Below are 13,397 nucleotides of genomic sequence, written 5' to 3' on the forward strand. Positions count from 1 at the left end.
AACATCCATCCATCCATCCATTTTCTTCCGCTTATCCGGGGCTGGGTCGCGGGGGCAGCAGCCCAAGCAGAGAAGCTCAGACCTCCCTCTCCCCAGCCACCTCCTCCAGCTTATCCGGGGGAACACCAAGGTGTTCCCAGGCCAGCCAAGAGATATAATCTCTCCAGCGTGTCCTGGGTCTGCCCCGGTGGGACATGCCCGGAAAACCTCGCCCATCCTTGTCAGATGCCCGAACCACCTCAACTGGCTCCTTTCGATGTGGAGGAGCAGCGGCTCTACTCCGCCCTATCTCTAAGGGAGAGGCCAGCCACCCTTCGGAGGAAGCCCATTTCCGTCGCTTGTATTCGCGATCTCTTTCTTTCGGTCACTACCCACAGCTCGTGGCCATAGGTGAGGGTAGGGGCGTAGAGCGACCGGTAAATTGAGAGCTTTGCTTTTACACTCAGCGCTCTCTTCACCACAACAGACCGATACAGCGTCCGCATCACTGCAGCCGCTGCACCAATCCGTCTGTCGATCTCCCGCTCCCTTCTCCCATCACAAGACCCCAAGATACTTAAACTCCTCCACTTGGGGCAGGAACTCGTCCCTAATCGGAGTGGGCACTCATGTTCATAATTTGAACATGTTAAAATATAACAACAACAACAACAGAGAAAAAAAGAGACCAACAGAGAAAAATAAATAAACAAATAAACAAAATGAATTGAACTGAATTGAATACTGCTTCTATTACAAGCACATATTCATATACTGTGTGTGTTCTTTCAGTCAGAAAACTGGCACTGTGCTTCTTTGGTGCAGCCCAGCTGAAGCTTTTAAATGCTAAAAGAGGTTCTTGCACCATCATAGAACATGTGTCATGGCATGCTTTGACCCTGATGGTAGCAGTAGGAATAAAAAAAGGAAAAAGAGCTGGAAACTTGGCTTTAACCTGCTTTATAGAGGCATGTCAATTTGAAACACGTGATGTAGAACTACCAAAGACTCTCTGCGGCATTTAAGGTGCACAGGTCAGATAACACGTTTTGGGCAGCATTTCAATCCCATGTTAACTGTGCCAACTGAAATACAGACACACACGGCTCCACAGATGGAAGCAACTTAAAAAAAAAAAAAAAAAAAAGGACACTGTACTTCAGTTCTCTATGACAAAAAAGGGGTGCATAAAATAAGTGCAAAAATAAGCTGCAGAGTCTCAGAGGACCCCACACAGAGACACAATGAGGACACAACCTACAGACTGTTTGGACAGGAAGTACTACAACGAGCTGGAGCACGAAAAGCTTCACGGCATTATAGCTCGTCTTTCCTAAGCTTTCAGCGTATCCTTCTATGCGTCTACTTCTTTGTCTGTTTAAATTGTTTTAAAAATTTCTTGCAAATGTTATTATTCTCTAGACCTTTTTATACAAAGAGAGAATAAAACCTTTCTGGGGGGCTATTTTGCATTGCTTTGACGGTAACTGAGCTGAGGGTATAAAGTGAAGGTGATGACATACAACAGCACTAATAAATTGTACCAGTTAGATGGCATGACTGATAAAGATTAGCCCGGGATGCCTCTAAAACAATATTTTTATTTCTAACACTTGTCAGGAGTGAGTACAAATCCTTATCAGCACTGCCATTTAAAAAAAACAAAGCCAAATACTGAATATTATCTTAAAAAAATGCAAGTTGCTAAGCAACAGCCACTGAGAAGTCTTGTGGGGTGAACATGGCTGCCACATATGACTTCAGAAGCTAAACCCTGTCTATCTGCCAACAGCTAGACATCCTGGTGTGACTACAGTCTGCTCCTGAAGAGCAAGACTTGGGATACTAGTGCTGATCACGTTGGCATTACACATCACTATCCGACCTAAACTAAAATTTCTGACACGTAAACACCTCTTTGAAGAAGCAAAGAAGTGACGATGAGCCAATGAAATGTTTCACACAGCAAAATTTAAGAAGCACAGAAACACAGCAAATGTCTACGGTCTGTTCACTGCAGTGTTTTGCAAGCACTTCTTATATATATAGGTCACACATTTCAACAGCGCTGTGTTTCGAAACACTTCAGGTAAACTACTCTTATATGCTCGCACTGGATTAAAGATGGGTTAAAAACAAAAAGCAGGAACACATGCTGGCTGTTAATGGCAAAAATACAGAAAAGAATTCATTCATATTATTATATTATATTTTTTCCAGCATGCTCAAAGTTGAATTCATTATATTTCTATTTCTATTTTACACTCTTAACCGTCCCGCTAATGAGAAACTGCCAGATTAACCATTGGACATGCTGGAAAGGACTGGAGAGGAGAGGAAAGAGGCTCATCCTGCAGTGTGAACAGGCTTCACAGATGTCTCGCCACACTTTTAATTTAGTTGCATGCTGTCCTGTTGGTCCTGTTTTAGCATATATTATCTTTTTTTTAGTATATCTATCATTTGGATAGAGAAAATCTAATTTGTAAAATTCAAAGAGAGGAGATGCTGCGAGAGTCTGTAGCTCTCTAGGTTGTTTTGTGTCTCCCGGTGTTGTGTATTATTTGTCCTTACATGTCACTTTTGTGTGTATTTTTAAATCTGCAAAAATAAAACCAAACATGTAGGCTGTTATTGTTCATTACTGACAGCCGGACTACATATTTTCCTCTGAAGATGAAAGCAAAGAAATGCACTTAGCATTATTCTGATACTTCAGCTTGTGGGCGTTAAAACTGCAGTGGACGCTTTTATACATCAAAGTGGTAGCATATGTGGTGTGTCTTAACAACAGCAACATAAGCTACCTTTAAATTGTTTTCCAGTGTAGTCACAGTGTATTTTTTGTCTAATCATTATTTACACTGATTATTTATCCCAGATTGCGTTACAAACACTAACAAAAATACGCTCCATTAGTTTTTTTCCTCGAGGACCCTGGTTTAATATGTGATATCAACTCTAAAAGGTGAGTGACTGGGGCAGAAACATGGTCTCAATTCACCACTTTTGCTTATTATCAAACAATTCAGAAACTCTCTGTTTCTCATCTGTCTCTTCATCATCTCCTTCTCCATCTGTAAGCATTGTGCAGTAACCTAAATCTACCCTCAGAGCATGTTCCCTAAATGCATGTGACCCCTAAATGTGCAACAGAAAGAGCTCTGTGGTCAGAACATGCAGTGCTGCACCCTCAACAGTGAAGCAGCCCGTGTTATGATATGTTAGGACTCTGCAACCTGGCTCATGTGTATTAGCATATACCAACCTCACAGTTCCCACTGTAGGAGAAGAAAGTAATCAGACAAAATGAGCAGCTTGAAGGACAGAAATATGTGCAGCTGCCTACGTTACCAGCCATCATCCGCTATCTTACATCGAGCTGATTGGACGAGGACACAGACATAATGTAAAATGGTAAATGGCCTGTATTTGTATAGCGCTTTACTAGTCCCTAAGGACCCCAAAGCGCTTTACACGTTCAGTCATCCACCGATTCACACACTGGTGATGGCAAGCTACATTGTAGCCACAGCCACCCTGGGGTGCACTGACAGAGGCGAGGCTGCCGGACACTGGCGCCACCGGGCCCTCTGACCACCACCAGTAGGCAACGGGTGAAGTGTCTCGCCCAAGTGTCTCGCCCAAGGACACAACGACCGAGACTGTCCAAGCCGGGGCTCGAACCGGCAACCTTCCGATTACAAGACGAGCTACCAACTCTTGAGCCACGATCGCCCACATGAAACATGAAAGTCACACGACAGCAACAGCATTTTGTTTTTGAACGGTGACCTTTATGGTTGTGCAAATACTACTCATCCCTAACGCTGCGTAAATGCTTTGAGGCTGACTATTGGTTGCTTCTGGACATTCCAGGGCCTGGTTGCCTAGGTAACAATATAATGTATTTACAACTAGGTCATATGTCAATCCATGGTATTCTGTCCTTTCATTGGTGGTCGCTTCAAGTGCTCGCCTGAAAATTTATAAAAGTTTATCTCCGGCCCTTCCTACTTCATGTCGCTGGTGTTATTTCACCCGCAATTGGCGATTTTTATTTTGACAGTCAGTTACTTTTATTAGAGCCCATCCATCCATCTACTTTTGCTTATCCACTTTAGGGTCACAGGGGAGCTGGAGCCTATTCCAGCTGTCACAGGATGAGATGCGGGTAGATCCTGAAATCCTACTCACTATTCAGTAAGATAAGGCAGAGCTACAATTTCTCATATTTCATCAGGTGGAAATTTCAAATAATTTGCATTTTTGTTGGACAGTTATAAGACTAGTTGCCACTTAACTGTCTTTAAACAGATACTTAATCATTTCTGTTCTCGTCCCAACATATCAAGAATTTATGCTTTACAGTACAGTATGTGCACAAATATGAGTGTTGTGCCTTGATTCAGTTCCCTCTGCTTCCTGCAGGGGCGTTCACGTTTAGCCCTGCCCAGTATGACACTGCAGAGGATTGAGCCACTATGCCATGGTCAGTGGTGCCCCTTCATTGTGATGTGATATGACTGAACCACAATACACTCGGCATAGCCTCTTTCAGGTTTCAGTTATCAGCATAAGAGCTCAGACTGATGATAATAAATGTAGTGTCAATGTTGTCGCTTCACTAGAAATACTGTATCTCTCTGTATTTCCTCAGAGCAGATGCACTGCCAGGATTTGTTTATACCATACAGTCCATCAGATATAACTGCAGCCTGCTTACTAAACAGTTGCATGTTTCATTTTCTACAACAGCCCATATGGGTCCATCGATGTCCATGTGTCCTGTCAAATTTCTTTTGGCTGTCATTCTGCAGGGCCATCACATACAATATCTAATTTTCTACTGGCAAGCGCCGAACGCAACCATATACTTGCCCTGATGGTGTTAATAAGCCTCGGTAGATCAGAAGAGTATCAACTTCATTGCAATATCGACCATAATGGATTAAAATGATAATTTCCGGGCACAACAACCCGAAATTAGCATTTTGCATGAGTGATTTCTTTGTCTCAAAGTCACTGTTTTGTTTTGTTTTTTACATAGTGTTTAAACACAGCAGCTCAGCGGTTAGCACCACTGCCTGACAGCGAGCAGATCCTTGTTCCAGACCAGGCAGAGTTCTTCTGTGTGGCATTTGAATTTCTTCGTTTAATCTTCAAAAGTATGGGGAAAAATATGTGTCAGAGATGGTTTTACCTTGGCATTTAATAACACACTAGGTTAACGCTGACCAAAGATATTCCTTATTTCAAGGGTTTCACTTTCTGATTAAATAAAGGTTAAAATAAGAAAAAAGTCTGTGGTCAACATAAGCTGCAAAAACAAAAGTGTCATAACAAAGAAAAGTGTCCGCTGCTGGACTATTGTGGCACTTTGCAAACCAACTTTTCAACTATTCAGCACTCATCGTATGCAGAGTGTCATCATCTCTTTTTGAGGGATTGCATGGAGCATGTCCCCGTAGCCTCTGTGTTTATTGAGTTCGCACAAGCCCAATGCAAGCAGGCACCAATGCAGAACCACAAATTGTGCATGAGTATCATAAACATATTTTACACAGACGATAATCTCTCTGGCTTTTTATCAGAGATGACCAGAGAGATTCCATGTTGGCCGATAAACAAAAAAAGTCATGTCAGTTACTCATATTATTTTTAATTTATCAAGTTTATTGGTAATAATAATAAAAACAAAAAACATAAGAGCAACATAGTGCGATTAAACTGAAAGCTTTCTGTGGTATTACAGCATATTCCAGGATAAACATATGTCTTGAAGTATCACCTTCTTTACTCACAGAAGCACACAAAGCAGTCACAAGGAGCCACTAAACACAGTGATGCGATAGCGACTGCTAAATGATGCATGGACTACAGCTCTACTGACCAGTGCATCCAGATTTATGTCACTGCAGGCAATCAGAGCCCTTAACACAACCGCTCAAAGTCAAACATGTGCAACCTTGACATGCAGCCTGGGAAACACTGGCTAACCCAATTACATCCGCAGCTTTAGACGAGAGGCTGATGTGCTGTATAAATCTCCTTAATACGAAACAGATCGTATCAGGACAGCAAGCAGCACAGAGGGCTGCGGCGCTCCCCTGCCTATTTAAAAACCCCTCTGTAATACTTTCTGCCCTTGCCACAGGCTTCGTTACGCTTTGATTAAGTAAGTTTTGTACTTGAGTGTTTAATACAAGGACTAATGCATGAATCAGTTTACAACAAATATGGCATTGAGGGTCATTTTTAATCTTCAAAATGATTCTAATGCATCTGAACCTTCTGCAAAATCCTTTAACGGGTGTTTTTAAAACAGAGATATATCACCAGCTAATACAAGACACACACACACACACACACACACACACACACACACACACACACACACACACACACACACACACACACACACACACACACACACACACACACACACACAAAGCCAAAATGATTCAGTGAACAGTAAAACACATCTTTTCTTTTGTTCCCATATGTACAGCAGTCTTCATCTTTTGTTCCTAAAAGCTTTTTAAACCGGAGGCTCATTGGTAAAATTGCAAAGAGGCCTAGTTTTCACTTTCCAGAGCAACAAGCTACGTGACAGCAAACAAAACAAGAGCAATTTCCTGGGAATTAGTTCATTATGTCAACCACATTTCTATTATTTACTCATAATCTGAACCATTTTTTTGTTACGTTGGTATATAATTCTACTAAAAATGCCATTTTTATCAAATGTGCATGTTGTATCTGTTCCTGTGTTTAACTTAATCCGACCTACGTACAACAAGCCTGAATTTGGAACCCATCGTTTACATTTCAAAATTAAGATGGAGAGGGAATTTCAGGAACACTTCGAGACAGTTAATTCCTGAATAATTTTCCAAATAAAAATACACACAAAAGATGCCATATTCTGTAGTATAAACAACAGAAAACCATTGATGCCTAAAGAAATTTTAGAAACACAACTCTGTGTAAACATCTGCTTTTCCGGTGTTGCACTGAGAGCATTTGTTCTGCTCTGATGACGGCACGCATCGATGAACGAAAAACGCTCCAATCTTTTCAACTTTCTCACAATTTGCAACTTCCTGTATCCATTATTGTGTAGGTAAGTCATGCTGACTAGAGATTTGACCGTTCTGTCCACCTGCACAGAGATTAGCTGCTCAAACGCTTCCTGAGTAAGGTTTTGCATGTATGGGTAGATGGCTTTCATACATGACATTTGGATAGTATTACGACAATTATGGATACATGTATTGCCATTATTCATATTAAAGTCACACAAATTGTGAGAGAGTCACAAGAGAAAGAGCAAAAGTGCCCCAGGAGATGTTGCTAAGATATTAGAGGAACCCAAGAAAATCACAGGTGTTGTTACATCACTACATCAGTAGGTCAAAGTCCACATGAAATACTCTTTTGTCATTTACTCTGTGTCTATCTTGACTTAGGTCAAAGTCAGACTCTATGCCATAATATTTGCAGTAAATTTCAGAGTTGCACTATAAAAAAAAAAAATTGAATGGACAAAAAAACAAAACAAAAACAGAGTGACACTGTAAAAGGAAATGTGCCTGCGAGGCTACATCACTGGGACGGCCAGCTGCACTTACCTTTTCAATTTTGTCCAGCCATTCCTTATTCTGGGCCAACTCGGCCATAAAAGCCTGGTGCTTCAGCCATTTCTTATGAAGCTTCTGGGTCTCGTCTCGACTGCTGTCCCTCGCCATTAGCATCTTCTCATACACCCAATCCCCCAGCTGGGTGAGAGACACAGATACAGAAGGAGTTGTCAGTACAGGACAGTTACAGTAAATAACTGAGGAGCTGATGCTGCACAGAGGAATTCCTCACTTTAAAAGACGTGACCAGACCAAAGCATTCATCAGTAGGTACATATATTATTCTAATTCATGCATATATGATTCCATTAATTTGTTATGCAGAAAAACTGAATTATAAATAAGGTGCATTGTAACTAAACAAGGTCAAACACACACACATTAAAATTTAATGATGCACAGCAAGCACATGTAAGCAGACACACGTGTACCAACAAGCATGGCGGCAGGGATCTACATGTGCACAACCCCTCACAGACAGTATCCTCAGCTTCAACACACCCATGCAGAAATAACCCCCCTACACACGCACACCCCCGCTCTCCATCAAAGAGTAAAATGTGTACATTTTCCACACGGGGACCATCTGCGAGAGGCAAACGGTGAAAGAAAAAAAAAAAAAAAAAGAGCCTCACGCCTGCGCTGAGAGCATCACCAAAATATTCAGGTCAGCATCGGCTCCCTCGTCTCTTCCTCATCAACATTCTCATTCCTGCGTGTAATATTTCCACCTGCACCGCCAGCCCCGCACCTAAACCAGATATGCAAATAGAATAACCAGTTTACCGGCAGTGTTTAAGATCAGCAGCCCACGGGGTTGTGGCAGCTGCAGGCAGCCGCTGGTATCCGCATCCTCGCTCGTCTGCTGTCACACGCATGCAAAGATGCTCTTCACCGCAGAGCCAGAAAGAAAAAAAGAAAAGAGAGGACGGAAAGAGTTGAGGGGTGCCTTCTGCAGAGCCAAATACCCTGGGCAGTGATGCAAAGGTGAAGGGAAAACGCCAGGCAGGAGGGTAAATAACAACAATCCTGGAGAGAAGAGACAGACTGGAGACTTCAAACTGAGGCTGCGCTACCCTCTCTTTCCTCTCGCTCTGTCTCTTTCTTGCACTCAAACAGGAGAGAGAGGAGGGGCGGGGGCAGAACAGTGACGAGGGAAAGAGTGAGGATGACTGAGAGAAGAAGAAAAAGAACCCCTCCTTCCCAAAACAATAAAATGGCAGGCAGCCGAGCCAGTACGCGGGCGCCCCTCCCCTTTCCTCACACCTTCAGCGAGCGGGCAGCTGAGTGAGCGAGTGAGCCAATCGGCTGGTTGGAGAAGAGATGAAGTGTATAAGGAGAGGAGAGGGAGGAGCTAAAGCCTGGGATTAGAATTTTTAGGGGGGCAGGGGGAGCAAAGCCTCCGGGCTCACCGGTCACGGCTAATGATGCCGAGCTGGGGAAGGCGGAGGGGCGGGTGTGGACTTGGTGCACGAAGATGGATGAATGAGAGGGGCTCAAAGCTTTAACTGATTGAAGCCCATCAGTGTGCATTAACAGCTGAGCTCACGACTCTTCTACAGCTGCTTTTGTTTCATCTTCTCCTCCCTCTCCATGTACATCACCTTCTTCTATCATCCCTCTCTTCCTCTCTGCAGCAGTCCCAGGCAGCTGCACTCTCTGTCTCCAGCTTGCCTGACACTGCTGCAGTGGTAAAGCACAGAGAACAGCGAGAGAGAAACAGCAAAGGGACACTAAAAAGAAGGGGGCTGATAATGGGCAGAGAGGTAGGGAACGACTGAATGATATATTTATATGTTTGACGGCTCTACTGCTCCCCTTTCCTTAAACAGGCCACGGTCAGATTTCAGTCCACTTTCCCTCAATCTGTCACATCATCCTTCACCTATCATCACACAGAACAGACAGGTAACAGGCCTCACATATTTGCACACATACATGAATTTGCAGACAGATGTGTGTGTGCCACTTACTTGCAAAGGTCATGGGTGCACACACACACACACACACACAGACACACACACAGCCTGCAACTATAGCGGTCATGGAGGGTCACAGGCTGATGCCTCTAGAGAGTGTAAATGAAATGAATGAGCAAGGAGGAGGAGAGCTTTTAGGTGCATTGGGGGAAGGATGAATGAACAGCTGACGTAAAAAGCAAAGAGAGGGACGGGGTGGGGCGTAATGGAAGAAAGAAGAGGGTCAAAGGAAGACTCAGAGTCATCATCATGCTATCAGGCTTCATCACTACTTCATCACTGTCCCCTAATTTTCCACTGATAGACATAAAAAAAATGTACATCAGGAAAGCCACCTTGGAAAACTGTGTGTGTGTGTTTAGGTTTTAAAGCAATGGACTTAAGGAGAATGTTTGGATAAAGACTAAAATTACATTTCTATACGTCACACTTTTTCACAAAACACAGGTGTAGCTATGCTGATGTGTGGTAGTGTCTGTGAAGAACCAAAGGCTCGAAGTATCGCTGTTTCTTTTTTCGCCCGCAGATGCTAAATGAAAGGTTATCAGCAGGATGAGCAACACCTGAGGCCCTTTAAAACTTTCCCAATCTCGCAGTCGGTCTCTCTAATGTGATGCCAGTGTCAATGCTGAGGACAAATTTAGAACCAGCTCCACGAATTTTCATCAACAAAGAACTGATAGTGATGTCAATAAGGCGTCACCACAACTTTACTGGAGCTGATGTTGGAACCATGTGACCATAGAAGTGTTTATAGGAGGGATTAATGCTAGAAGCTCTCCACTGACTGACCAATGCCGCTCAAAGATTCTGTCTGCCGTGATCTTCTTCCTTCTAAAGTTAATCCAGCTTCTGCAAGTAATCCTATGTATTTATTCAACTTGTAAAAATATAGTGTTTCTCATTAGACACCAATGCAGATCTGACTCTGCCCTGTCACAGCGTCAGCATAAACAGGGCTTTTGACACTCAGAGGTGTGATTCCTTTTCTGGGCTTGGCTACAGCTGTTGATGTCTTTTTTTGCACTCCAAATACACTGTCACACATTCTAATGTGCCGATTCCTACATGCAATTACAAAATGCATTGCATTGCCCACTTTGTTGATGGCAGAAGACAACAGTGTCATTAAATGAGAAGACCCAATGAGTTCAGGGCTAATGCTAGTTCACTGCAGATATTCTATGAAAGAGACCACAAAAGGCTCAAGATATCAGGAATATCAAACTCAGTACTTTTCCTCCTCAGCATGCAAAAAGTCATCCAATCTAAAAGCCTCTGTGACAAAGCAAAAGCACTGGCAGGCTTGAGGGCATTTACAGAGTAACTTAACATGTGCTACATCTATCTTTATAGATACCCACTATATTTAGCCTGTCAGCCTCTGGGCATACACCTGCTCTTTACTGAGAACAGTTCAGGAAGGGAATCCAGGTGAAAAGCCACTGCATGATCTGTAACTCAGTGTACTTCTTTGGTCCCCTTTTGTCCTGAAGACATTGTTGGACTGTGGAAAAAGTGGAAGAGACAGGCTGATGGGAAACTGTAAAGATGCAAGAGGAGAAAAATCAGCTTTGTTCTTTTCAGCTTTTTTTGGGCTGACGTTGACAACATGCAGCCACTATTTCCTGATACAGTGTCACATGTGCAAGTTCACTGAGGGGCCCACCATCACCACCCTGTAACACCATCTGTCCTGTAGCCCTGCTCCTTTCCATCTCCCCTTCATATGGATTGTCCAGGGTATTTCCAAAATATTCATCAGCCACAACCTCCTAGACTCTACAGGATATTTTAATAAATGCACAAACTTCTGCACAAAAAAAAAAAAAAAAAAAGAAGTATATCAATCCTTTAAAGAAATATATTTTTATACGGTCATTTCATGTTGAACTGCTCTGTCCACAAATAAAGTGGTACATGGCTTTGGGGCTGACAGTTGCTAGTAAGCACCTGGTATTATGGGTGATCCTATAAAGTGTTTACCAACCACTCCTAAATCAGTTAGTGGTTTTCTTTACAAGTCGGAGCAAAAGAGAGGTACTTTGTTTAGTCTCTCACCTCAACGTTAGGTGAGAAGAAAGGAAGTGCTGAAATTCACAGATGGTGAAATAGGTAAAAGCACAAAGAACAAAATCCAGGAACACTCGCTAAAGATCCTGCGGTGCAAGTATGATCAAAGTGCTGAATACAGGGGTGTCCTTCATCTACCCCACCGACCAGACCGAAGCGTTCAGTATAAACTGTATATGTGATGCAATTTTGGATAAAACTATCGGATTTTGTTGTAAATGTGTCAGCCAGTGGATAGAGAGCAGCAGTGAGTAACAGGAAGCACGAGCACGCAGCCTGGCCCGAACAGAAGAACACACCCTGCTAGCAGAGAGCTCAGGTTCCTACAGACTGACGCAGTGTCACTCATCCACTGTACACACACACACACACTTACGGACACACCGACACACACTCAGCCTCCTTTTGCATGCTGTGTTTCTAGAGATATGCATTCAACGCTTCATGTACACACATAAACAAGTCGTTGACACACGCACACACGCACACTCATGTATACAGTGAGATACACTCTTCCTCCTTTGAATTAGTGATGAGGGACTGAGCTGCTGAATTATGCAGGAGGCACAAAGAGAGAAAGTTGCTGAAACTACACATGGTTTTGGCCCATAAGGAGGTGACTCTGCTGGGTGAGAGAGCAAAAACTGCAGGGGCGAGCAGAGGGGAGCCGTGTGCAGCGTAAACACACACACACACACACACACACACACACACACACACACACACACACACACACACACACACACACACACACACAGGCAGGAGGTGTGGACCATATCAATGATACTTTCCAACAATAGCAGTATGATTAAAGCGGGCATGCTCAGACTCCATTTGTATCTCCGCTCACTGTTAGCATGTGTTTGCACAGCATAAAGCTGCACATAAAGGACATTTTGAGGAACATAACACCTCCCCCAAAAACAAAAATATTTCAATAATTCTTTTTAACCAGTTTTGCTAACCGAGGCTTCATTAGCTAGAGCATAAAATACATTTTTGGCTATGAAATGGTGTGAAATAGCAGGAGAACGCTTTGTTTTCTTTCATAACCCCTCGTCTTTACTGTATGACGGCCATGTGCATAGTCAGCCCCCAAAGGCCCATTCTGAGCCAGCAAAATCTCTGCAGTAACTTGAAGAGATGTTTACTTTTGAATCTAAAGAACAGGGAAGAAACTGATAAACAAACACAGATTTTTGGGGTTTTCCTCTCTATTAACGTAGGGCCTTATCATACAGTATTAAGCGCCTTGAGGAGACTGTTGTGATTTGGCGCTATATAAATAAAGCTGAATTAAATTGAACTGAATTTTTAGCCTTTTACCTCATGACAGTCCTGGAGAAACCTCTGAAGTTCCCACTGGTCATTCAGTTTTTCCAGCCACTGCTGGGCCAGCCCTCTGTTCTTGTTTCCCCTGAAAAAGCAAAGGAAAAGGAGACTTCAGTCAAAATAACTCTGATTTAATTTCAGTTGTTTAGATGTGTGTGTACATTAGAAGCATTAGGTATTTACATCAGATTTAGGCTTAGTGTTACGCATTATAAGAGTGGTTAACTGAGTATGTGCCCAACAATCTCTACGATTGCTGTAGATTATAGAATATTTCACAAGCGTGATCAGTATCAGAGAGACATGGTAATGTTGCTAAAAGAGATCCATGTTTACTGCTGTTAACTGTAGATAAAGTAAAATATAATCACTTTATTTCTAACAAAAGCTA

The 13,397-nt window shown here is 42.8% G+C and overlaps 1 protein-coding gene across 1 annotated transcript in view; it reads right to left on the bottom strand.

Annotated features, from left to right (window-relative positions):
* sptbn4b (spectrin, beta, non-erythrocytic 4b) overlaps positions 1–13,397 on the bottom strand; it is a 114,030-nt gene that overhangs the window by 41,345 nt on the left and 59,288 nt on the right. Inside the window, exons 24-25 of the mRNA XM_080888944.1 lie at positions 13,001–13,091; positions 7,614–7,760 (exon numbers count right to left, since the gene is read on the bottom strand). Coding sequence (XP_080745070.1) covers positions 7,614–7,760; positions 13,001–13,091 — 238 coding nt within the window. The remainder of the gene's footprint in view (positions 1–7,613; positions 7,761–13,000; positions 13,092–13,397) is intronic.

The sequence above is a fragment of the Rhamphochromis sp. 'chilingali' genome (assembly GCF_963969265.1).
Source record: "Rhamphochromis sp. 'chilingali' genome assembly, chromosome: 8".
Taxonomy (NCBI): Eukaryota; Metazoa; Chordata; class Actinopteri; order Cichliformes; family Cichlidae; genus Rhamphochromis; species Rhamphochromis sp. 'chilingali'.